The sequence below is a fragment of the Lipotes vexillifer genome, unplaced genomic scaffold (assembly GCF_000442215.2).
Source record: "Lipotes vexillifer unplaced genomic scaffold, Lipotes_vexillifer_v1.1 scaffold215, whole genome shotgun sequence".
Taxonomy (NCBI): Eukaryota; Metazoa; Chordata; class Mammalia; order Artiodactyla; family Lipotidae; genus Lipotes; species Lipotes vexillifer.
Window position 1 is genome coordinate 1827600 of NW_006776544.1, and position 27398 is coordinate 1854997.

Sequence of the window (27398 nt, forward strand, 5' to 3'; positions counted from 1 at the left end):
AAGGGGGGAGGGTGACGGGGGGAGGCCATGACGTAGGGTGGGTGGACGGAAGTGGGGCAGGGTTGAGGGTTATTTAAAGAAGGGGGGCCCGAGTGAAGGGGTTGGAAGCCAGTGATTCCCCACCCTTGCTCCATCTAGCTCTTTCCAGTGCAGCCACTGCCGCCGCCCAGGAGCCCTCGTCCCCTTGATCGTCCCCCTCCTCGTTCCCGCTCCAACGCCATGGAGCCGGACACCGCCGCAGTGGCAGCCACCGTGGCAGCCTCTGATGAGACCGCCACGATCGTGGTCATAGAGGACGAGAAGCCGGGGCCGTCCACCTCTAAGGAGGAGGGAGCGGCCGCCGCGGCCACCGAAGCCACCGTGGCCAAGGAGAAGGGCGAGAAGAAGAAGGAGGTAAATAGGAAGGGGGTGTGTGTGCGGTGGACAAATCCTGCGCCGGGCCCCTCCGAGGGGCCCAAACCCTGACCTTTGGGCGCCGACAGGTACCCGCGGAGCTCGGCTGGGCTGGGGGCGGCGGGCGCGCGGGGTGGGGGCGGCGGAACAGTCTAGCATTCGCTCCCCTCCCCCTTCCCTTTACGCCTCCTGGAGGCCGGGGGCGGGGCGCGGGCGCGGCGCGGGGCGGCTGGTGCCCGTTATCCCGGGACTTGGGGGCTGGGGAGCCCCTCCACAGCCCCCGGCCCGCCTCGCGTTCCCGGAACTGGGGTAACGGGGTGGGGGATGGGGCCGTGCAGGAAAAAGCCTCCGCCTCTCCCTCTCCTCTCGCTCGCTCCCTCTCCCCCCCCTTCCCGTCGGCCTCTGCCTGGGAAATCTGGGCCCTTCAATCCCACACTCGCGCAAAAGGGGTTTTGCTGGGGGCTTATTGTTTTGAAATTTGAATTTCCAGGTGCCGGTGGTGGGAAGGCAGAGGACGATAGGAGAGACTTTTATTTCTTTGATTGGCAATGTCGGCCCCTTGGGTGGCAGGGAAAAAAAAAAATCATCCCTTGTTCGTTTGGTCCCCGCCTGCTGAGTTAGGCGGGGGTGTCACCCCGAGAAAATGAGCTCTCAGCGTTGTACCCCCGCCTCCTCCCAGTCCAAACCCCAAACTGAGGCACGGTGGACGCTGGCTTAGGAAAATTTCCAACGTGTGCACCCTCACCCTCTCCTGCCCCGCCCCCGACGGTATAGTGTTTCACTCCAGGGCCACCCAAATGGTCCCCCAATCCGGCCCCAAGCCTTCCAGGCTTCCGCCTCCCTTTCCTAGTGGGCGCTGCTGGCTCCTGGACACACGCAGGTTTAAAAAAAAAATTTTTTTTTTAACTCAGCGTCGCCAGGATGAACTGCTGCTAATGTACATAAGGGGATGGCTCTGACACCTATTAAAGCCAGATCCAGAAAAATATATATTATCTCCATAAGGCATATTTCATATGGGCCGAGACGTGCAAATAAAACTATGAAACTCGTTGAAAAAATTGAGATTAAAAAATAGGATGGGGCATAAGGATTTTTGATGTATAATAAAATTGTGGAACGGATCTTTTATGGCTGGATTTTTTTTCCCGTTTACGAGTAGACATATCGCAATTTAAAAAAAAACGGTAGGTAATTAAAATTATGCTTTCGAGATCTCCAGTGGCTTTGTCTGGATCATTATATGATACTATATGACCAAATGAAAAGCTATTGAGGGAAATTAACACCTTTCGCCGCGAATTAGAGTAATTTTAAATTCAGCAGTTGCTTCAGTGACATATTTTACTGTTACAAGGTTGACTAAACAGAAAGACGATTGTAGTGCTAAGTGAAAACCATAGAAAACATACGCATATTAGGATCTATGTGGTACTTGGATTGGTAAGACAATATCGATGATTAAAGCTGGGCCAAATACCAAGCATCAATATAAATCAATGTTGGGAAATTCAGGAGTGCGTCTAGGTGCCTTTTATTCCCTAGATTGGGTAAATGTAAGTGCTCCGCTGTCTTTTGTATGGCAGTAAAGGTTGTCGAATTTCCAGGGTGTATAAATTTTTTGAATTGTGAAGAGACTGGGAATCAATAAAAAACCTGTATAATCACTGAGAGTTGATGCATATATATTACTACAACTCTGTGGCCTGATCAGAAATTGCACTAATAGTATCTCATTTGTCTGCTCAGCGTAGGGAAATGAGGTGCTGCCTGGAAGGAACTTTCTGGATATCTGAAGTTTACTGATTTAGTCACTACATCTTTTTAAATTTTTCCTTAAAAATCTGAGTAGTACCAAAACGTCTGTTTAAGTGCTTTCATTTGTACCATTGCTTCAAATAAAGTAAATCGGTACTTCCCTCCAATCTAAATATTTACACACTGCCTTGATGCCTTAAATGGTGCAGATTAAATACCCTTTTCTCATGTCCGCCAGTTATTGTACTCTGACAGTGATACAAAGGCATTTGAGACCTAGGAGGTTGTTTCCCCTCAAATAACCACCTCCCAGACACTTTGGTATTGTGTTGAGTTTTTCATAATTTTTCAGTCTCCTCCCTCAATTGTCAGGCTAACTATCACTTTTTAGACACTTCATCTACTTTCATCAGAAAGAATGGGTTTATGATAAAGGACATAGATGTAACAAAACCTTTCATTTAAAACAATTGTAAAATACAAAAATACAAGGGATCCAGCGGGGAGAGGGAGATAACCTGAACACCAAGCAGAAGGGCTGTTAGTGCAATGGAACTTAAGTTTTAGTCCTGGGCTTCTGCCGTCCTTTCTTGCTGTTGCCAGCGTGCCTTCTTCTAGTGGTCGTTCCCAAGTCATTTGCTGCTGCTTTTATTCTCTGTAGAATGGGAAGCCAGATTATCAAACTTGCTGGAATTGCGTATCAAATAAAAGAAAGTAGGCTCTGAATGAGAGCATTTTCGTGATGCATAAAGTAGATGAGAGTGGATTATCTTGTGACATTTAGCTACAGAAGGGTATTTTTGCTTACCTTCTGGTTCTTGAACTTCCTTGGTTTAAGTGACAGTTGGATAACCTAACGCTGTGAAAATTAGAGTTGGTATTTTTGGTAATGAAAATGTCAAGAAAAAGGTCATGGTCTTTAAGACAGGGCATCTTGGTGACCTTGTGCTGCATTCTCATGCCATCTAGACTACCAGATGATAAAATCCATAAGGAATTCATTAGAATATCTTAGTCACCTTTTATCTTGTCTTGTATGAGAGGGTTTATTTGTGAAAACATACAGACACAAATGGAAAGGTTTAGAAGGCAGGTATTTTAAAATTTGTTGTGGAAGATAGTGCCAATTAAGTAATTACCTACAGCTTTTAATGGCAATGCTCAAGGTTAGGAATTTTAATTAGCATATAATTAAAATTTTATGGTATTCTACCACAAGGTAAGCAAAAAAGTAAAGAGTAAAGTGTTTTTCTAATAATAAAGCTTTAATTTTCTATAAGTGAAATTTGTATCCCACATTATTAGATATATACTTGTGTATATGAGGGAAAGTAATTTTGAAACTTGAAAACTAGATTTCATTTAGCTTTTCAGGGAATGATAAAGGTGTGGATTTTGTTATCGAATTTTCCTTGTTGCTTTGAAAATATAATAGGGTTTCCAGTGTATGTGACAGTTTGAAAGTGTGGTATTCAGGGCATTTTAGTAGTTTCTATTCTCATCCATCCAGAATTACATTCAGAACATCCCACATACATACATATGAGATGCTGTAAATCAAGATGGCTGTTATTTGGGCTAAGAATAACTGAACAATATCTGATCAGTGCTCCAAAGGAGAACCCTGACTAGGGTCAGATTCCATAATCTTAGTCTGGATTTCCTCAAAATAGAAAGTTTAGTAAATGTTAGAAAACATTTATTAACTACTGGAGCCATGTTTTTCTTATGTTTAAGATCACATTCTTCTGTTGATTTACGACTTAAGTTTTCAGGAACAGGCTGTCAAAAGCCATGCTCAAATGGACATAATTTCTTTAGTTTTCACAAACAGATTTGTGTTTTGACTTTTCAGTCTGTGTTAAAACTGGAATACTCTCCACTTTGGTACTAATGGGTAGATTTGTGTTTTTATTATTTTATTTCTTGATTTCTTACAGGGGAGGAGGTGTATTCTACATATCTATTTATATTTACAAGTATCAGCTTTGTCTTTACAAAGGATAGGATGTATGAGATAACCCCCTAGGTAATTTCAGTATTTTAAAGTAGCTGATTTATATTACTTTTCACTAAATTACAGTTTTTTTAAATATCAAAGGTTAATAGTTAATAGCCCTGAGAAACTGCTTCTACAAAATATTCGTGTTTATAAATAGCTTTAAAAGGTTTTCTTTCCAGTAGGAGAAAATTAACATAAACCAAAAGTTTGAAACTATACTATTTCATTATTTTAAATATAAATGATTGCACTGCAGTACATAAAACAGTTTGAATGTTCTAATTAGAATATAAAACAATATTAAAAAATCATATCTTTTCAGGAACAAACCACAGTCTTTTCTTCTGAAAGTTTGGCTTGTTACATAAAGAAGTGTTTCTGAGAATTAATATTTACTTTCCTTGAATTCTTTGGTTTGTGGTTGATAATAGTCTAGATTTTAAATCTCCTATTTGGTGGTTATACACTTTCTTGCACTTTAAATTAGACAGTAGGTGAAAAGGCTCATTTTCCCACCTTTTGGTTTTTATTTTAATTAGTGTTATTTCTCTGGCTTTCACAATTCTTCGGATTTTTTTTAATTGGACCTCAGGTGCACAGAACTGGATTAATCATAAGCCCTGTTCATGGCATGCTCTCATCATTGGTCCAGGCATGGCCCATGTTGATTTATTTATTTAGTATTTAATTACTCTTTACTTTCTTCAAATGAGAATGTTGACCTTGCTTTGCAATTTGATGATTTATTTTCTTTGAAATTCTAGAAAATCCTTTCTCCATTTCAACTCAAACTTGCTGCTAAAGCTTCTAAATCTGAAAAGGAAATGGATCCAGAATATGAAGAGAAAATGGTAAATATGTTCTTGGCTAGGATAGTGAATACAGTAGTTGATTTGTATAGAGGACATGTGAAAGATTAAAAAATATATGTGTTTATATAATGAATACAGAATCATAGGTTTTAGAATTGAAAAGTAATTTAATATATCATCCACCATAATAGATTTTTGTTGGATAAATGGATCTCCTCATTTTCGGATGAGGAAATAGAGTATCAGAGAAATCATATGGAATAGTTGGGACTGGAAGGCACATCTCTTCACTTTTGTTTAGCACTCTTTACCCCATAATAGGGTGTTTTATGCTAGAAATATTTTATCCACGAAGTGAAAATGTAAGTGGATAAAATATCAGTATGGCTGAGAGAAAGCAGGTCACAAAACCAGCCTGGTATTTTCTTCTCCCTCTCTCCTTGCTCTGGATATGTGAATGAATGCTACACATTATGAAACATGTAATATGGTAATACATTTTCCTGAGGGAAGGCTATTTGCCCAATGTATGAAAATATTGCATGCTTAAGCAGTATAACCGTAATTACACCCACCTACGGCTTTGCTCTACATTTAATTATTTAATTTTTAGTCACTAAAACCCATATTTTAGCTTTAATTTTAACTAGACTTTTATGCCCTGGGATCTTTCAAAACCAGTGAGCTTGGTTAACTGAAAAGAGAAACTAATAGGCAGTTAGAACCGATTTTCTTTTTTGTTCAAGGGGCTGTTTTTGAAGTAATATTATAAAAATTAGTAGAGATGAAGTACATTTTTTGGTTGTTCGTGGTGATTTTACAAAACTCCATGCCTTAATGTTTAAGGCCACGTCTAACGTAGACAGTTAATGTTTTAACAACTCCAAAAACAACATTCCAGTGAGGATAACATAAAATGGAAAGGTTTTGGCCTCCATCCAGCTACTGGTCTGAATGCATTTGTCTAATTCTTATATTTATGTTAATGAATTCTTGTAAGATTCTGATGTTATTAATTATGCATCCTTCATTGGTAATCAAATGTTCTCTACCCTGTGGTCAGAAAGTGACTGGGAATTAAAAAATCACCTTGGTTTTTTTCTTTATCTTGATCTTTTAAGATGTTTTTAGTGAAAAAAAAGTTTTATTGCGTTTATTGGTATAAGCTATATGACCTTTTAAAATGTATTGAGAAATTATATATCGATGTTTCTTTCTTTCTTTCTTTCTTTTTTAACATCTTTATTGGAGTGTAATTGCTTTACAATGGTGTGTTAGTTTCTGCTGTATAACAAAGTGAATCAGCTGTATGTATACATATATCCCCATATCGCCTCCCTCTTGCGTCTGCCTCCCTCCCACCCTCCCTATCCCACCCCTCTAGGTGGTCACAAAGCACCGAGCTGATCTCCCTGTGCTATGTGGCTGCTTCCCACTAGCTCTCTATTTTACATTTGGTCGATTTTTAATTGTTAACATATATCAACTATTTCACTTATATATGTGTGTGTGTATATTTTTTCTCCAAATCCTCACTTTCGGGAGAAACTTTATATACTCTTAGCATAAAACACAATTTTCCAGATCACTATACTTGAAGAGAGAAATGTATTGTACCATGACATTGAAAGTATTTTGAGACAAGATGACACTGTATTCTAAGATTTAAATTGTTTCTAGATGAAGCTTGAAAATTCTTGGTTGGCTTTCCAAACCATTCAGGATTTGCCTTTTGACCCCAATTCTTTAAGCAGAGTACTTCTTATTGAGGCATTTATTAAGTCTGTCGGATCACTTGGCTTCTACTCAAACCATCTGAAAATACCATTTTCAAATTCTGCTACTTACTAGCTGTGGGAACTTGGGCAAGTTACTTACCCTCTCTGTGCCTCAGTTTTATCATCAGTAAAATGGGGATAATACTAATACCTACCTCATAGGTTTATTAAGAGAATTAAATGGGTTAGTATGTTTAAAGTGCTTAGAACATAGTACAAATTAAGTGCAATATAAGTATTTGTTAAATTTTGAATGAACACAAAAGGAAATCATTACTTTTTCTTTTGTCTTGTAAATTAGAAAGCAGATCGAGCAAAGCGATTTGAATTTTTACTGAAGCAGACAGAACTTTTTGCACATTTCATTCAACCTTCAGCACAGAAATCTCCGACATCTCCTCTGAACATGAAATTGGGACGCCCTCGAATAAAGAAAGATGACAAGCAGAGCTTAATTTCTGTTGGAGAGTATGTTGGCATCTGTCTCTCTACTTTCTTCCCTCTCTCCTTCCCTCCCTTCATACTTCCCTTCCTTCTTCACTTATTCAGTGTGATTTTATATTCAAAAAATATGGTTCTTGTCAGTGTAAGTATGTTTTGGAGGCAACAATATTTCTTATCTCAGTAGAAGTCAATCAGTAAAAAGGTAGGCTGGTTCTGCCAACTTCTAAGCAAGATTCTAGATAACCCTTCTTTTTTCATAAAAGATATTAACAGTGTATACTGACTTAATTGACACCTTAGCATTTGGGTTGAATACGAAGGTATTTCTTTTTTCATTTCAGCTACCGTCACAGGCGCACAGAGCAAGAAGAAGATGAAGAGCTGCTCTCGGAGAGTCGGAAAACATCTAACGTGTGTGTTAGATTTGAGGTGTCACCTTCATGTAAGTACTTCATCATGTTGGTGTTTTTTGTTTTCAGTTTAGTTTTAGAACATTTTACTTGGTTGTATTAATGAAATTATGAGAGCCTTGATTTTTTTTTTTTCAGATGTGAAAGGAGGACCCCTGAGAGATTATCAGATTCGAGGACTGAACTGGTTGATCTCTTTGTATGAAAATGGAGTCAATGGTATTTTGGCTGATGAAATGGTAAGGAGTTGGTAGCTCAAAAAACATTCTCAGTTATCAGTAATTTTATGTAAATTTGAAATACCTGAGCTGAATTTCCCCCCTGGGGTTTGGAGGCTGTTTTATTTAGTTTTAACATAAAAGGCATTTGTGAAGTCTAGAATTGTTTCTTTAAGTAACCTCTAGAACATATAGTTTCACAGGCCACAAAATTCTTAGTGAAATTTTCTCAGATGGTATAAAAAAAACCTCCTTGTACTCTTGTTGATGTTTGCACTATGGCCCGCAGGAAGCTCAGAGCCCTAGTGAATACCAAAATGGAGCATCAGTGTAACTTTTAATGGTCTGCCCATTGTGTCCTTTGTGCCTTTTCCTATTTTTTAGCTTTTAGTCTTACTTTCCTTGGCCCCTCTTTATTTCTTTTTGACCATTAATTTATGTTCCATGTTTTCATTGTAGGCTACCTGAAATCCTTTTGGGAATGAGGTGGCGATAGAAACCAAACGCTAAATGAATGAATGTATGCATGAGTGAATGTAAATGCCTCCATGTGTGATCAAAGAAAGTGTGAGGAACAAAAAAAGTGAAGAGCATTGTTGAGTCTTGACAGTAGAGTGCCAGCTGGGAGTCAGGAAATGAGCTAAGGAATGATGGACATGCAGTTGTCCCTCCATGTCCGAGGGAGATTGGTTCTGTGATTCCCAGGGATACCAAAATCCACGGAAGCCCAAGTCCTTATATGAAATGGCATAGTACAGTTGGGCGCTCTGTATCCGCGGTTTGCCATCCGCAGATTTTGATCTGTGGTTGGTTAAATGCCCGATGTGAAACCTGTGGATTTTGAGGGCAGACTGTGTAAAAAAAAGACCAAAGAGAAAAAGTAAGGCCATTTAAGATGCTTATTCATCAGGTCAGAGGAGTATATGAAGACCTGGTTTGGCATTTTAAGACCAAATGAATAAGGTGGGATTTAAGAGAGGGCAGCGATACTCATATATGTGACTCTGGAGCCATATTTGCAATCACATATCCATATGGGCCACATGACTATCGATGCTCTATAGCATGTAGTGTAGTATTCAGTCTCATAGGTACTCATCCCTGGCTAAGCAACTGTTAGGTGTGTGGCAAGTCCTTTAAATCAAGGGTCTGTAGCTTCTTATATTTAGTATTCTGGGTTGGAAACTACAGTCAGCTCAGACAGGGAGGAGCTTAGTTAATTGGACAACAAAAAGATCAGGATTTGCCTCAAGCTCCTCTTGGCTGCAGCCTGTCTAAAGATCCTTCATATTGAATTTATGCTGACACCAGCTATGTTTTAATTACTAAAAAGGGGAAAGATACTTCGAGTATAGAAAATTTGGAAAAAAATTGAGAAAAAATTAAAAGTAAGTTATAATTTTGTTACCTTGAAATAACCATAGTTAACATTTTGGCATATTTCTTTTTAGTCTTTTTCCTCTGGTTGTATTTATTTTGCATAGTTGAGGTCGTGTTATATATGATTTGGTATTCTGATTTCTTCACATTCATACATATTTTCCACACAATTAAAACATTTTGGTAAAAATAATTGTTAATTACTGCATAATGATTAATCCTAGGGAGGTTCCATAATTTTATTCATTTCCTCCCTTATTGCTGGTCATATGGATTGGTTGATAGCATATATCATATATGTGTATATCGTATATGTTGATTGATATATATGTATATATTTGGTATATAATAATACTGTTATGAGAACCCTTGTAATTTAGTTTTTCTGCACCTCTCAAATTATTTCCATAGGATTTCTAGAAGTGCACTTACTTGGTTAAGGAGTATAAACATTTTAAAATTTTAATGCATAACATCCATAAAACTCATCTCATAAGTGAAATATCAGATAGGATAAATGCTATAAAAATAGCTTTAAGCTTAGGTTTATAAAAGCAATGTATACCTTGTATAGCGATAAAGCCAGAAACTGTTTTGAAAGGTCATACAGCATAGGACATAGTTCCCTTTCCCGTAGGGTTAGGTAGTGGATTCATGGGTGTTCAGTATATTATTTTTTAAAAAGTCCACTGGACTAGGTGATCTCTAGAGTCCTTTCTGGCTGCAAAGTTCATTTACGTTCTGTTCTTTTATGATTCATTAGGTCTTCAAGGGTGTGAGATGCAAGTATAGAGCTACATGCCCCTTGAAATGCATAGTCTGAATATTTCATGTCTGGGCTGTAATAATGTTGGGGTCAATGGGAAAGAAAGACTGGTATCTAAGCAGGCTGATAAAGGAAATGTGTCTTTGAAATACACGAAATTCCTAATTTTGCAAACTAGTAGAAAAAATAATATAGGTTGCTTGCTCCTTCAGGAGTAAAAGTCTCCTAAATAGAAAATTGCTTTGTTGAGCAACTTTCGAACTGCAAGTTCTTAGCTTCTTTTTGTGCTCAGGGTAAGTGTTGAATTGGAATGTTTATTCATTAAAAAAAAAGTCTTTTAACTTTTCCCTATGTGAGATAGTTGGCAAATATCTTTTGTAAAGTTGCTACTAACAAATGTTTCATGAAATAAAAAATGTTTATGGATTTCTTTTCCTTGTGATGATAACGCAGGGCCTTGGTAAGACTTTACAGACAATTGCTTTGCTTGGTTACCTGAAACATTACCGAAACATTCCTGGACCTCACATGGTTTTAGTTCCAAAGTCGACTTTACACAACTGGATGAATGAATTTAAGCGATGGGTCCCATCTCTTCGTGTTATTTGTTTCGTTGGAGACAAGGATGCGAGAGTAAGTGAGAAACAGGTTTAAAAAGGCAATCAAGGATAACATCATTTCTGGGGTTAAGTTTTATTGCTATAAAAGACATTTGAGCTGACTGCTACTACTAAATATCACTTAAGCTGTGCTTACTCTTTGTTAGGCTCTTTTGTAAGTGCGTTTTATATATTAATTAAGTTAATTCTCACAACACTCCCGTGAGGTAGATGTGTTACCTATTCATAACAGAAAATCCATTATTATGCTTATTGGCATTTACTTTTAACTAGCTCATTAACCTAAGCATTTTGAATTGAACTTTTTTTTTTTTTTTTTTTTGCGGTACGCGGGCCTCTCACTGTTGTGGCCTCTCCTGTCGCGGAGCACAGGCTTCGGACACGCAGGCTCAGCGGCCATGGCTCACCGGCCCAGCCGCTCCACGCCATGTGGGATCCTCCCGGACCGAGGCACGAACCCGTGTCCCCTGCATCGGCAGGCGGACTCTCAACCACTGCACCACCAGGGAAGCCCTGAATTGCACTTTTAAGTGATGTTTTATTTTAAAAAACCTTACTTTATTGACAGTCTATCTTATCAGCGATTCTATCCTTTGTGCTGGTTTGATGCCAAAAATGTATCAATTTGCATTTCAATTTTTTTGTTTAAATTTTTTACTTTTGACTTTGACTTGTTTACATGCACATGCACACACACATGAATGGAACTTTTTCTCTTTGTACAGAGAGCTTTGTGTTTTGTGTTTATGCATAGACACAGCTTTCAGTTTTGATCTTTGAATAGAAAAATACATGTGTGCATACATTCTTAGATAATATCAGAAATTCTGGGCTCTTGTTTAAAGTAGCTATTTGTCAATCTAGTAGGCTACAATTATTTTAGGGCTGTTGAATTAATCTAAAAATAATGAATTATGCAAAAATACCAAAATGAATAATCAGTTTAGAAAGCATATGATTAAACTTGGTCTTTATTTTGCCTCCAGAGAACATAGTTTAGAGTAAAGGTTTATTCTATTTTACATATTTAGATAGGTTATCAAAAGATATCCTCAAAAGAATGGTAGCATAATGAATTATGTGATTTTATTCTTATCATTTTGCTTGAAGAAAAATTACTTAAAGTTATTTAAATTTAACTTATAAATAATTTAAATATTGAAATACTGAGCTCATAAATATAGAATTACAGGCTTGATTCTTCCCTATGCCTAATATTTTGCAGTAGCAAATTAGTCACTTAGAAATCTTTCTGATTGCTGCTATTATATAATGTAACACCATTTCTTATAAAATGTTGTATTTCTAAAGTATTGATTTGTTTTGCTGAAATTATTCATTTTACATACGTATGTATGTATGTATGTATGTATGTATGTATTTTTGGCTGCTTTGGGTCTTCGTTGCTGTGTGCAGGCTTTCTCTAGTTGCAGCGAACAGGGCTGCTCTTCGTTGCAGTGCGGGGGCTTCTCATTGCGGTGGCTTCTCTTGTTGCAGAGCACGGACTCTAGGCGCGCGGGCTTCAGTAGCTGTGGCTCGCGGGCTCTAGAGCGCAGGCTCAGTAGTTGTAGCACATGGGCTTAGTTGCTCCGCGGCATGTGGGACCTCCCGGACCAGGGCTCGAACCCGTGTCCCCTGCATTGGCAGGCAGATTCTTAACCACTGCGCCACCAGGGAAGTCCCTGAAATTATTCTTGAAGGTCATAGATATTGAGAAATATCTAGGCTTGTGTTGTCATCATGTCTCAGTAAAAATGTATGTCAGTGGTTTTCGACTATATTATGTGGAATCCAAGGGTTTCAGGAAGTGCCTCTGGGAGTTTTCAAGAAAGGGTGGATGTATTTAATTGGTGACTGCCCTATCTCTACCCCATGAGAGGCTGAAATTCTTCTAGACGCTTCAAAAACTTCTTAATCATGAAAACTAACCTTCAAAGTCAATGTTTTGCAAATTGCCACTCATTAATGGGTTGGGGTTCAGTTTAGTGGGTGGTGACAACAATTTTTTAAAACATTGAGATAGAACAGAGTAGAAAGTAGCATTGAGGATATGTATTGCTTCTTTCTATATACACGCCCTCAAACATGTATGTATATACTGGATTGCGACCTAAAATACAATTTTACTGTGGGCCATGGTCAAAGAGTGTGAGAACCAGTAATTGTTAATTGCATAAATAATTAATGTGCCATATGCAACACTTAAAGATTGATGTCATTATGTGTAGAGAAAATCCAGATCATTATTTATAGACAGATTTGAGCCTTTGTACCACATGGGATAGATATATTGGATCTTTCTATTTTCTTGGCCTTCTGTAAACACTTTATGAGGTCAGTATTTTGGTAATAAAGTATTTGATGTAGGCTACATCAGGTATTTAATTGAGGTAGGAAATTATTAGAGAAAATCCTGATCCTGTTTGAAGCTAATGTAGTCCTGAAGTATTTAGAGGTATGATTCCTAAACATAGTTTTTGACCCCTTCCTTTCACACTCCAGAGGCATCAAAGGTCATGGACATGGAAACAGGAGATCTGGTCTTAATTCTGGCTTTGCTACTGACTGTGATGTTGAATGAATCTCAGAGGGCCTTAATTTTTGTCACCTATAATATGAGAGCTTTTGGATTATGTGATCTTTATTTAATATTCTGTCAAGATATTTAACTCTGAAACTATCAAGTAGTTACACAAATTTCAAAGAAGAGCTAATTTAAATTAAAATATGTGTATGTTCTATGAAACTGTACGAGGAACCATTAAACTGAGTATTTCACAGAATCAAATAAGGGTAAGGTATATGCAGGACTAAATAGGGTCTGGCACCCTGGTTCTTTTTATTTTGCCTCTAACTCCCTAATGTCTTAATTAACTTTTTGAATACCACTTCCCAGGGAGCAGCTGAGATCTACAAAGGCCTTTTATCTATCCTCTACTTCACTCCAGGCAATTCTTTTATACATAGTGGGCACTCATTGAATATTTGTTGAAAGAGTCCCTGGCGTGTTTGATGCATAACTGAATTTATGAAATAATGACTTTGCAGTGAACAGTCAATTTTGTTTATGCACTGTAACTTCAGATTTACAGTACTAACCAGTCCCTTCTCAATGTAGATTTTGCTGCTCCCTGTTAACCTTTGTGGTTTTATTTTGACCTGTAATAAAACGTAATCTGGAATTCAGTTAATACAAGTTAAAAATGCTTTCAATCAACTTGGCTACCACATTGGCCACTGCCTATGAAGATTTAAAAATAGTTTTAAATAGTCTCACTGTTTTAAATAGACTCATGTACCTAGATAGAGCAAGTCCCCTTTATAAAATCACATTTGTAGCCTCATAACATCAGGAATTTCACAAAAACATTAATGGGCTTTCATGACCCCTTAACAAAATTTATGACTCATCCCTGCTAGAAAGTGAAGGAGACATACAAGAGATCTCAAAAGGTTGGAATCACTCATATATGTTGAGCTTTTTCCATTTATTGAAGTGCTATCATGTTGGTAATGCTTGGATCTTGGTAAGAGTATGGTATTCAGAAAGTAGTTCCTTTGCCCATGTCCTTTTGATCCTTTGTGGTATGAAGAGAGAGCCTAGTAACTGTCATCTTCTGGTGATATGGACTTCTCCGGTTCATTGAATATGCTGTACTCGTTTAATGGAAGCCTTTGCTTCTCTTTTGTTGATGAAAAATATTAGCATGTCGTACAGATAACTGACCACAAAAGTATCTTTGGGCCTCAGATTTCCTATCTGTAAAATGGATGAGACCGAATGATTCCAAGGGTCTCTTAGAATTCTTAATAGTCTGTTGATGCTTTAATTCTGTGACATCTTGTCAACATATTCTAATATAAGGAACTTTATTTTGCATCAGGCTGCTTTTATTCGTGATGAAATGATGCCAGGAGAGTGGGATGTTTGTGTTACTTCTTATGAGATGGTAATTAAAGAAAAATCTGTATTCAAAAAGTTTCACTGGCGATACCTAGTCATCGATGAGGCTCACAGAATAAAGAATGAAAAATCTAAGGTAAGCTAGTTCTCAACATCTTTATTAAAGTTTTCTTTTAACTACAATTTCTGTTTGTTTACTTCTCTGTATTCAGAATTAAAAAAGATATAGAAGGTTGTGATTTTATTCACAGAATGTGAAAGAAAATCAGTTTTTAAAATGATTTTGAAGTGTAAATGATTGAATGTAAGACAAATGAAAATTGAGCCCAGTTTTTATGTAAAGAAAATTAGGTGTTCATTTGCTATAGCTGTTGCAGCCTAAGTAACTCTGTTATGCTACAGTATTTTAATATTTTGGCAATATTTGGTGTATAAATGTCATTTGCATTGGTTTACTTTTTGAGGAGCTACCTTACGTGTATTCATATGGATTAGAAAAAAATCATTTCCTAGAATTATCTGACTTGTGTGAATTAGAGTGTGGTGTTAACATTGAAAAATACCAACATTTCTTGCCATTCAACTCCATCAACAGTAGGAAAAGCGTCAATTATTATGATGAACCTCTCTTTGGATCACTGGGCTGCTTTGGGAGAACCAGGGACACAACTGAAGCAAAATCACCAGGTGGTGCTTTTCAAATTAGAGTTAATACCCGATAAGAGGACGCATGTTAGAGAATAATTGTTAATTTAAGAGCACTATAAAAATGTGCATTTTTGTTGATAAGATTACTGTTCTTTTATACTTTTTGTGCTTTAATTTTTGTGGTTTTATATTTAGAAAGTTAATATAAGATATTCGGGGAAAATGGGCTCAAGTGTGGTGCTTAAAAATTGTGACCAGGCCAAGTTAGAAGTTGGCTAGGCATGGTGGATGAACATGATTGGCAGGGAGAAGGTGATACTGTTGTATAAAGTGACTAGCCTGAATTCCATAGAGTTCTGACTGTTTCTGTGGACCCAAAATGGAAAAAATAAATTTTTTAAAGTGGGGGAACGGTCTCAGGTGTGACTATGATCTGCATTCTTGTAAGTGTAGAAATGCCTAGAATATTTTGTTCAGTTGTGCTTCACTGTGGCAATGTCACCTGAACCAGGATATTTTGCCACAGAAAATTAATTTTCGAGTTTTATTTTATTCAAAAAATGTATTGGGTTGGATGAAGAACTGATGAACATTCTAATAAATAAAACAATGTTGACATAACTATTATTTTTCTAGCTTTCAGAGATTGTTCGTGAGTTCAAGTCAACTAACCGCTTGCTCCTAACTGGAACACCTTTGCAGAATAACCTGCATGAACTCTGGGCACTACTCAACTTTTTATTGCCTGATGTCTTTAATTCTGCAGATGTAAGTTTGTCATACGTTTTAAGTGTAATTTTCTTATGTTCACAGACATCTGTTTTCAAAGCATAGAATGTAGATTGAAATTGATCTTTTTCATTTGTAATTCTTTATTTGTGTTTTGATTTTCTCAGAAAGGTGCTCTTAAGTAGAAATTTTTTCAAACGGGGATATTTAGAGAAATAATGTTTCTTTTCTTTGAGATTATCCTGCCTGTTAAACTTTGCCTATATAATAACATTGCTACCACAACTTATGACATAAGGTAGACTGAGTTCAGAATAGTGCTTTCTAAATTTTCTTTTAATTAAATTGGAAGGGTTTTCTGCATACTAGTTTGGCAGGTGGAGTCATTGAAATAATCTTTAATTATTGCAGGTATTAACATTTGGTGAGTACTAAAGAGCTTATAATATGTGATGTGAAAAGCAACATATTTTGTAAATGTATGATTTATACTGTTTTTATCATTAACACAAGGTTATGCTAGTGCAGCAAACAGAATTGAATGATTTAAGGACTTTGGAGCTTGATTTTCCTCATTACTGATATTAATTGATAATAAAAGTACCAAGTTCAGCTATCTATTGGTTTGTATACCTTATCTTGCTTTTGTTCATTTTTACTGTTTGATTAACATTTTCATTAGTGTGTCTTCGATTTTTTAATTCTTATTCCTACTCCTTTTAACTGGATATAATGCTGCTATGGTATGGGGAAGCCTAATAAAAGCTTTTTAAGGAAAACCTGCTGATGGAGTGCCTCTATAATGCGGTTCAGATTTTGTTAACTGCTCCAGTATTTTATCTGTTTTCAGAAGTAAATAATATTGGCCATCACAGTTAACATATTTTTTACAGTGCTTTTAAAATGAATTATTGCTATATGAGTTGTATAAGAATTTATAGAGTACTGCATTTATTTTAAAAAAAACCCAAAAAACTGTGCACTTACTGCAGAATTTTCACCCCTCCACAGGACTTTGATTCTTGGTTTGACACTAAAAATTGTCTTGGTGATCAAAAACTTGTGGAAAGACTTCACGCAGTAAGTAATAGCAGACAGGAAAATTTAGTAATTACATATATATAACTGAGCTAGAAAACAAGCTGCTATAGAATCTGTTTGAACTCGTGGATTTGCTTCTGGGCTCAGTCTCAGTGTTTTTCCCTCTCAACTTTTCTAATAGCCTCTTTGGGAGGCAAACTCCCACTGTATCGTCAGCTTCTCTATGGAACAGCTCTTTTGCTTTGGCTCTCTCCCCTGGATAATGTGGTTCTCTCCCATAGAGGCTGTTCACTCTCCCGTACCCCACAGGTCCTTGAGATTGCATCAGTATTCTCCTAGCTCCCCAATGCCATTTCAAAACCACTGCTTCTCCACTGTCATGTGTAAAACTCTTCCTTTGAGGCTCAAGTTATCTTGCAAGTCCATCCTCTGTCCATTCTTTTCTCTGTCATCTACTCATTACCAGGTGACCCCCTCACATTCATTGAACACCAGTTTTCCCTTCTTTGTTAACAGCTTCTTGTACCCTTCTCTTTCACTCATATTACTCCATTTGTATCTGTCCTGTTATCTCACAGAGATATCCAGCGCCTGGACCCCTGCTTTACCCCCATCTGTCAGACCATTTCTGTTACATTTTCTGTATCCAGCAATGAGCCCATGTTCTATCACTTGAACAACTTTTTTTTTGCCAATATCTCAAACTCCCTTGCTCTCTTGATCTGCCATTTCCGCCCTAAAAGCCCTAAACTGGAATTATGTAACCGTGTCTCTGTCCTATGGGTTTGAATTCTGCTTCTACCACTTACTAGCAGAGTGACCTGCTCTGTACTGGGGCTGCTCAACACTGATAAAGAAGATTACACCCACTGTACAGGTTGGAGCCACTACAGTTTCATGTTCCCTAATGTAAGCTGGGATTTGATGATGTTGGTGATCCTTCAACATGGCCTTCTTCAGCATTCTTTCTCATTTCCTAGAACAGCTATTTCAGACTTTCCTCAGTCTCCCCAAGACCTCTAACCCAGGTGTTACCTGCCCTCCTCCTTTCTCAGCAAGTACCATCATTCCTTTCTCAAAGAGAAAATAGAAGACATTAGGTAGGAACTCCTTCAAGGATATCCATCTTCCAAGGATATCTGCATCTGTGTTACCTCTGTTTGAGTGGAAGAGGTCTTCTTTCTCCCAGCAATGGCTAATTGTTACAACGTGAACCCTGGATCTCATCTTTTCCTGTTTCCTTATGGACTTTTCCCCTTGATTTATCCTTTTTATTGACTGAATTTTCTACCTCTCCTTCCATGTTGGCTCTTTTCCTTCAACAGGTAAATATGCTCAATTATCTCCCTTATTAAATGCTAACCCACACTTAGATGCCCCCACCTCACATACACAGAACAGTGCTCCCTCAACACTTTGTCCTTCTCGAGCTGTGATTCTGGTTTATTACCTTGATGCCTAAGCTATTTGAAAGTTTAGTTTATCCCCTCTATCTCCACCACCAAATCTCCTATTCCCTCTTTTTTTTTTGGCCACACCATGCGGCATGTGGGATATTAGTTCTCGACCAGTGATCAAACCCCTGCTCCCTGCATTGGAAGCATGGCGTCTCAACCACTGGACCTCCAGGGAAGTCCCTGTTCACTCTTTTTAAAAATGTACACCTATAATTTTAATTGGCTTAGTGGAGTTTTGTGAGGAAGTGGGTATAGATGCATTTGCCATTTTTTGTCTGCTGTTTTTTTTGTTTTGTTTTGTTTTGTTTTTGTTTTTGTTGTTTTTTTTTTGTGGTACGCGGGCCTCTCACTGCTGTGGCCTCTCCCAACGTGGAGCACAGGCTCCGGACACGCAGGCTCGGCAGCCATGGCTCACGGGCCCAGCCTCTCTGCGGCATGTGGGATCCTCCCAGACCAGGGCACGAACCCGTGTCCCCTGCATCGGCAGGCGGGCTCCCAACCACTGCGCCACCAGGGAAGCCCTTTGTCTGCTGTTTTTAACGAGAGTCTCAATCTCTCTTTACAAATAATACTAAAAAAAAAAACAAAACAAAAAAACCCATGTATTGTCCACTTCTCCCTCTCTCCCCCTACCCTGGAAAAATGTAAACTTGATGTGGCAGAGACCCTGTGTATTTTCCACCACATTGTGCCCTGTGTGCCTGGTCCAGAGTAACTGCTCATTAAACATTCACTGACTTGAAGCCCCAACAGTCATCATGCTTTATGTAAATATTTATTTAGAGTTAAACAGAACAAGTCGAGAAACAAATGACCTTATGTAATAGGGAATTTATTGTAAGAATGCAGAGGAGTAGAAGACAAATCTTCCAAGAATCTTGTAACACAAGTTGTAGTACAGCTGGGCCTCTGATAGCACGAACTTGGTCAACTCTGGGGAATGTTTACTCTGTCTCTGGTGGGTCCTATTCACTCCTGAATCCATTGACCACTAGATTTTATCCATTAAATACAATTGAAACTTACCTCACAAGTGTTTGTGATTTCAGTTACTTAGTTCAGGGTATACCTTTTGGTCAGTGCCCTAGCGTCTCTGTAATATTTAGTACCGCTACCCACTCCTGCTTTAAGAGCTTTCTGTTTAGTGTCTGGGGTATGGGATGGATTTTCTCTTACCTCTTTGGCTATTCTTTTCAGTCCCAATCATGGTCTTTTCTTTCTCTGTCCCTGAAAGTTTAGTGTTTTGTAGGGCTTTGTCTTTGGCTTCCTTTTTCATATGTGCTCTCCCTGGGGGCTCACTCCCATAGTTTTAGCTCCCACCTCTATACTTATAACTCCCAAATTTCTCTCTCCTTGTCTCTCTCCTAAGCTCTAGACTTACATATCCCACTGCCTTCTGAGTCTTCTGCCTAAATGTCTCACAGTCAGTTGAAACTCTTAAAAATGCCGCTTAGACAAATTTAAGAGGCCCAGCAGGAAACCAGAAGTCTTTGTTTACACTTCCCTTTTCCTTACCTCCCATGGATCTCTAGTAATAATAGCCACAGTTTACTGATGTCTACTGTGGTTAAGCTCTACACATGTACTACCACAAATTGTCACAGAAGCCTTGAAAATAGGTATCTTTATCCCCATTTAAAAATGCTTGGCATACATATATACCATAAATCTATATGTTTTGGATGAATGGATGAGGAAACAAGCTTGGAAAAATTAAAGAACTTGCCCAGCTCACAACAGCTAATCAGGGACTGAGCTGGATGTAGAATCAGCCTGATCTGGGTTTGATTTCTGCTTCTACCACTTACTAGCAAGGTGACTTTGGTGACGTTACTAAAATTGAAATAATTGCCTTTCCCTCAAAGATTTATTGTAAGGATTTAATCCTCTATCAAGTTCATGGTGTAGTATTTGGCACATTGCAGGTGCTCTAGAGATATTTTTTTTCTTGTGATAGAATTTGCCTTGCAGGTATACACTGATTATTTCATGTTTTTTCTCTTTTCATTCGTATCTTCCTTAACATTGAACCATTTTCTCCTCATTCATATATTTAACCATTTTTAAATGGCTTGAATTTTCGTTTCACTTTTAGAGACTCTTGGATCCATACTCTGACTTCAGATTTCCTCTCAGGTTTAAAAATATTGTATGGCAGCAGATTTTTTAAAAAAGGATATTTTGTACTTTTTCAATAGTCAATAATCTTATTGTCTTATTTTTAATGTCTTTTCTGCCATCAAATCATGAATGTCTAATTTAGGTCCCCTATTCTGAGTCTCTAATGGGCCATTACTTGGTTCTTTTTTACCAAGAAAGTTGGCAACTGGTGTTGGTAGTGTTTTTCAGATTATACAGTGGGAAGTAAATTTCACATTAGGGTGTTGTCAATGAAATAAATGGTTTATAATATTGAATGTTTTATAAACTTTTATAAAAACTCTCACTTTTTAGGTTTTAAAACCGTTTTTGTTACGACGTATAAAAACTGATGTAGAGAAGAGCCTGCCTCCTAAAAAGGAAATCAAGATTTACTTGGGACTGAGTAAAATGCAGCGAGAATGGTGAGCTATTTTATTTCCATTAGAATTTACTTATTAAAAATTAGCTTTGTAGTGGTTCAGTTGTGCCTTTAGTTCAAAAATTACATTTTTATGTTTAAATGCCAAGTTAAGTAGTTCAGATATTTTAATAGAAAATTGATGAGTATTTTATTTAACCTTTAGGAAAGAGCATGGGCCTTGGAGTCTATAGACCTGTGTTTGAGTCAGTGCTTTGCCTCTTAATAGCTACTTAGCTTGGACAAGTTATGTAATCTGTTTCCCTTCTGTAAAATGGGGATAATAATACTTAGCTTATGAGGATGTTAGGGTTAAAGGGGATAATGTCACCGGCACATTTGTTAGTTATTCTTGCTTTTTCTATCAATGAAAAAGGCAAGCTTATATTGATAAATACAAGCAGAGCAGGAAATTGACAAGAGGAGTCACAAGGAATCATAAATTGAAACATAAAATTAAACATGTTAATAATGTAATAATGCTACTAAGAGACGCAAAGTGTTGCTTATATAAATAAAGTTAGATAATTTATAATATACAGTGACTTCTCTATTATTGAAGCCAGTATAGAGGAGTGGTAAAGAGTATATTTCTCTGGACTCAGACGTTAAGATCAAACCCTCGCTTTGTCCCTTTCTGTGGCTCTGAATAAATTGTTTCACTTCTTTTAGCTGCCTGAATTTCCATCTGTAAAATGGCAGTGACCCTAGTACTTATCTTGGAGTTGTAAAGATTTAACAAGATGATTCATATACCTGGCACTTGCACTCAGTGCAAGTTGGCTGTCGTTATAATTAAATATTATTACTGTCCAGGTGGATATGTAGGTCTGTTATCTCCTGGGTGAAGGTCTAGAAAAGACAATAAAAATGTTTATAGGATCAGAAAAAAATGACCTATGAAGACAGGTATAAGAAATTGCAATTGTTTTTAACTCAAACAAGTAAAAGCCAGATACCAACTTTCAGCAAATATTGTAGTTATTAAATATTAATTAATAATTATCAGATGTAGTTGTCTGAATTGTTATCAGCTGATGGCAATTTTTAGCAATGGATAAAGCAGGAGGAAATAGGTTCACAGGCAACATACAAGTTAAAATATTCAGATCGTCACTATTTTTTGGTTTTGCTGATCAAATGTAGTCTCAAATCAAATCTTTTTGTTTTTCTTTAAATAGGAATCTAAGCAGATCACCAAAGGGACATTAATTTTTTTTCCAAAGGGACATTTCTTGATGGCATTAAGCCTTTATAATAGCTGATGATTAATTATAGTTTAAAATTTTAGGTATACAAAAATCCTGATGAAAGATATTGATGTTCTGAACTCTGCTGGCAAAATGGACAAGATGCGGCTCTTAAACATTCTGATGCAGCTTCGAAAGTGTTGTAATCACCCTTACCTGTTTGATGGTGCTGAACCTGGTCCACCGTATACCACTGATGAGCACATTGTTAGCAACAGTGGTAAAATGGTAGTTCTTGATAAACTGCTGGCCAAACTCAAGGAACAGGGTGAGTTACAAATCTTCAAATTAATGTGAAGTAACTTAATATTGTATATGAATAACATTTTGCATAATCATTTGTCATTCATTCATTCACTTGTTCAGCACACATTGTTGAGTATTTACTGTTTGTCAGGAATTGTCCTATGGGCTGGGTATACAAAGATGCACAAGACCTTGCCTTGTAGATGCTCACAGTACAGTGAGGAGGAATAGTTGCAGGTCACTGTGATAGTGCTGTGATATGCTGAGAGGTTGGGAGTTGGGGAAGTCTTCACAAAGATGATGTTTGAGGTGAGCACGGGAGAATGTGTAGGAGTAAACCATGAGAAAAAGGAAGGGAAGGGTGTTCCACATCTTCAGTGAAGCAGAGGTGTGAAAGAAGGGAATGTGGAGCTTGTGGTATTTGGGTAGAGTGGCAGTGGATGAGTCTGGGAAGATGGATGGGGCCATTACAAAAGGCCTTTTACACTATGATTTAAGGAGTATGGACTATTTTGAAGGTGGTGGGGGTGGTCATAGAACATTTGGCTGTGGAGAGTGATGTGATCAGACTTGTATGTTAGGAAGAGAAGCTTGGAAGCAGTATGGGGGTGTATCTACTGAGGATGAGAGACTAGAAACATCCTCAGGATGGAGTAAAGGCAGATTTTATTTTATTTATTTATTATTTTTAAAATTTATTTTATTTTACTTTTTTATCATTTAAATTTTATTTTATTTATTTTTTTTATACAGAAGGTTCTTATTAGTTGTCTGTTTTATACATATTAGTGTATATATGTCAATCTCAATTTCCCAATTCAACCCACCACTTCCTCCCTCTTGGTGTCCGTATGTTTGTTCTCTACATCTGTGTCTCTATTTCTAGTAAGGGAAGATTTTAAATCATCTCAATATGTGTGGAGGATTTTGAAGACCTTAAAAATGTGTAACTCAACAAATGCATACTTCTGTATAGTATCCCTTGAAGGGGTGTGTGTGTGTGTGTGTGTGTATGTGGTTAGTGGAGTGTTCATGTGCTATATATTTATATTGCATATGAGGTTTACTTTTATTTTTGTAACTTTCAAGTTAGTTTTACACAAGATGAATAACTTGCTTTTTTTTGGTGAAATGTTTTAGGTTCAAGGGTTCTCATTTTTAGCCAGATGACTCGCTTGCTGGACATTTTGGAGGATTATTGTATGTGGCGTGGTTACGAGTATTGTCGACTGGATGGGCAAACCCCACATGAAGAAAGAGAGGTGAGGAAGAGAAAATAAAACAAGACTTGAAAAATCAGAGTTCAATTAAGCCATGTTTTTCATCATTAGGTAGTTTTGAACTTTGGCCTTTTCTTTAGCTAGGTGCATTGAATTTCTCACTACCATCTCTCTCTCTTTGAGATCTTTAGCTGGACTTCCATTACACTGGCTCTTTAAAAATCATTCTTTCCAAGGTTTTCAAAGACATCCTAAGTTATCTATTACATTCTTACCTCCTCTAATCACTGCTGTCTCTGGCCTTCTGACTACTTGTTTCTCAGTTTACTCTTTGACCCCTGATTCTATGTCATTTTCTTTTCTTGATTTGCCTCCTACATTAGAGCCTCGCCATTCATGGAGCTTAACAGTTGAGATTGTTTCAATTTATGAGCAACCATAGACTCATGAGACAGTAATTTGTAAAGGGAATGATCTCAGTCTTATAGAAATTTTGTACAACTGAAATGGGACAACATAGGTGTAGGAGCTTATCATGCACTTGGATTTTGGAGTACTAAAAGGTTGGTGTGCAGGAATGAGTCACTTAGCTAATGAGGAAGCCTGCCTAGCACCCAGTAGTTTTCTGTAATTTGGAAATTCTTAAAGATTTTTAGATGATTTCTCATGAATGTCAGGGGTCTAATGTATTTTAAGCCCTTTAAAGCACTTTTTTTTTGAGGGAGAGGGCTTTGCTAATTTATCTTCTCTTTTCTGTGATCCTTCAGGGCTCTGTCTTTGGCCTCTGTTTTAAGTCTATACTCATGCTCTGGGCAGAGATCGTGATTTCATGGTATAGTGGAAAATGCATTGAACTTGGTTTCAGAAGACCTGAACTTAACACCAACTCCACCACTATGCGTGCAAGCTATTTAATCCTCTGAGCCTCAGTATCTTTGACTCTTTATTATAAGGGTAGTATTAATGCTTAGGCTTCTGTTTTCCTGACAGTGTTGTGAGGATCACTGCATATAATATGTATGAAGAGAGTTTTTGTACTATGTAGTGCAGTATAGCCCACAGGTCATGAACGTGCACACAGGCCTTTTCACCTCTCAGCTCTAGGACCCCTTCTCAGGCCACAAAGACTCTCAGCCTGTGTCCCTCTCCTTCCATAGCTGCAGTGGGCACTCCCACATGCCACGGAGCAGCTAGGCCCGTGAGCCACAACTACTGAGCCTGCGCGTCTGGAGCCTGTGCTCCGCAACGGGAGAGGCTGCGATAGTGAGAGGCCCGCGCACCGCGATGAAGAGTGGCCCCCACTTGCCACAACTAGAGAAAGCCCTCGCACAGAAACGAAGACCCAACACAGCACAAATAAATAAATAAAATTAAAATTAAAATTAAAAAACTTTAAAAAAAAAAAAAAAAAACCTGGCATAGTGTACAATAGTGTCCACAGCAGGAGCACAGGCCCTTTTCACATTAAGGGTTTCCCTGCTACCCACTGTGGGAAAACAGTTGTGGTAATATTTATAAATGAGGACGTTTCAAAGCTTATACTGTTCCCTGCTCTTTAGTCTTTTACCCTCTCTGAAATGGTAACTTGAATCTTTATTGGGCTTTTGCTGATTTATTCCTGGGAATGGATTTCTCCAAATCCACATTAAGCATAGTGCCATTCAAGATGGCCCTTCTTCCCGGAATGAAGATGTTACTAAGGCAGAAGAGTAGGTGCTTTCTGATCTCAAATAGCCAATTTGCATTTCTGTCTAATCTCTCTGCTCATGAATAATGTGGACTTTACCTAATTATGCTCCAATTATCTGGTTTCTTAAAATGTTAAATAATGTTCTCCTTTCAGAGACTTTGAATCACATGCTTTGACTTTAGATATAGCAAAGTGAGGGACTTCCCTGGCGGTCCAGTGGTTGAGACTTTGCCTTCCAGTGCAGGGGGTGCGGGTTCAGTCCCTGGCTAGGGAGCTAAGATCCCACATGCCTTGCAGCTAAAAATCCAAAACATAAAATAGAAGCAATATTGTAACAAATTCAATGAAGACTTTAAAAACGGTCCACATCAAAAAAAAAAAATCTTTAAAACCAAAAAGATATGGCAAAGTGAGAGCTGTACATTTTGTTTTGGAAATGTCCTGCCTTCCCGTTATGTTGTTGTTCAGACAAGCATTTCATCTATTTTCCTAGTAAGAAGGGGAAGACTACCTTTAATTCCTTACTCGATTTGTTTGCGAGCTGTTAGTAAGCAATTCTTTCTCAATAGCAGCTGGATTTGCCCTTTCTCCATTGCTACAGCTGAATTCAGCTAGCTCCTCACTTTTATGGGGAAAGGAACTAACATTTGTCAAGCAACGACTATGAGCTAGGCCACTTAGAGTTCCAGCTGAATTCTCCCAGCAGCCCAGTAAAGTATTGGCATAATTTTCTCCACTTGAAACTGTGTCTCAGAGAGGTTAAATGCTTGCTGAGAACCACATGTGTAATAAATGGTAGAGTTATGATTCATGCCCAGGTTTTTGCTATTTCCTCTACACCAAATTGCCTCTCACTACACCATGCTGCTTTCTATACTGCCCCCTCTACATGCTGTATGGACTGCGGCAGAGTCACCTTCTCTGTCTGCAACTTTTGACCATGCCATTCCATTCCTTAAAAATAGAACTTCCTGTATTTTGTGATTATGAAAGTAATATAAGATTGCCAAGGAAATCTTGAGAAGAAAAGTATTTCTGGCCAATATTTTTATGCATATATAATATATAAATAATTAATATTATACTCTATACACTACATATGAAGTTCAGTATCCTGATACTTTTTACTCAACATTACATTGTACTTTCCTATATCAGTAAAAAATATCATTGTAAAAATAATTTTAGTGTAATATTTCATCCTGTGGACATACAATAAATAATTTATCCCCCTATTGTTGATCATTCAGGTTGTTTCCAATTTTTCACTATTATAAATAATGCTTAAGTAAAAGTCCTTATACATAAATCTTTGTGCCCATCTCTGATTATTTCCTTAGGATAAATTCCTAGAAGTGGAATTACTGGGTCAAAGGGTATGAACACTTTTAAGACTCTTGATGCATATTGCCAAATTGCTTTCCAGAAAGGTTGTACCAATTTACACTCCCAGCAGCAATGTATGAGAGTGCCCGTCTCACCGCCCCCTCGTCAACATTGAGTATATCATTTTTTTAATCTTTAAAAAATGGTATTATGTTGTTTTAATTTGCATTTACTTGATTACTAGTGAGATTGAACATTATTCTTGTGTTTATTAGCCATTCGTACTTGTTCTTTTGTGTACTGTCCTTTTTTTTTCTCATTTTTCTATTGCGGTCTTAGTGTTTCTTTCTAATTAATTTGTATGAGATCTTTATATAGCAAGGATATTAACATCCTATTAATTTTTAAGACTCTTCACTGAATATCCTTGGATTACCTTCCTGATTTTCCTCATTACTTCCCTGTTTGCTCCTTTTCACCATATGGAAATAAATCTACTTACTGTCCCCTCTGTCTATTGCTCTCATTCCCATTTCTAAACTTTTATCTCTCTTGGTTGGTCTTCTATACCTTCTTTATTAATTCTTCATAAATTAATGGGAATGAAGTTGAGATATCTGACATTTTACCCCCTAGATATATTTTAGCTCCCACTCAATTAAAACATTTTCACTATTATTATTTTAAAATAATTTAAATGATTGATTACTTGCTTAGTTAAATTTGTCTTCGTGATTGTTCTTTTT

The 27398-nt window shown here is 37.6% G+C and overlaps 1 protein-coding gene across 4 annotated transcripts in view; it reads left to right on the forward strand.

Moving 5' to 3' along the window:
- The first annotated feature begins 85 nt into the window (after positions 1-85).
- Positions 86-27398, forward strand: part of SMARCA1 (SNF2 related chromatin remodeling ATPase 1) — a 70666-nt gene continuing 43353 nt past the window's right edge. For 2 of the 4 annotated variants that reach the window (XM_007450484.1, XM_007450482.1), the window contains exons 1-13: positions 86-393; positions 4918-5004; positions 7045-7211; positions 7529-7629; positions 7736-7836; positions 10415-10594; positions 14466-14621; positions 15770-15901; positions 16874-16942; positions 20815-20924; positions 22212-22438; positions 23557-23678; positions 26667-26702. In XM_007450484.1, the coding sequence (XP_007450546.1) occupies positions 220-393; positions 4918-5004; positions 7045-7211; positions 7529-7629; positions 7736-7836; positions 10415-10594; positions 14466-14621; positions 15770-15901; positions 16874-16942; positions 20815-20924; positions 22212-22438; positions 23557-23678; positions 26667-26702 (1662 nt within the window). In that variant the 5' untranslated portion in view covers positions 86-219. The remainder of the gene's footprint in view (positions 394-4917; positions 5005-7044; positions 7212-7528; positions 7630-7735; positions 7837-10414; positions 10595-14465; positions 14622-15769; positions 15902-16873; positions 16943-20814; positions 20925-22211; positions 22439-23556; positions 23679-26666; positions 26703-27398) is intronic. The other 2 variants (XM_007450485.1, XM_007450483.1) reach the window with 2 other exon arrangements.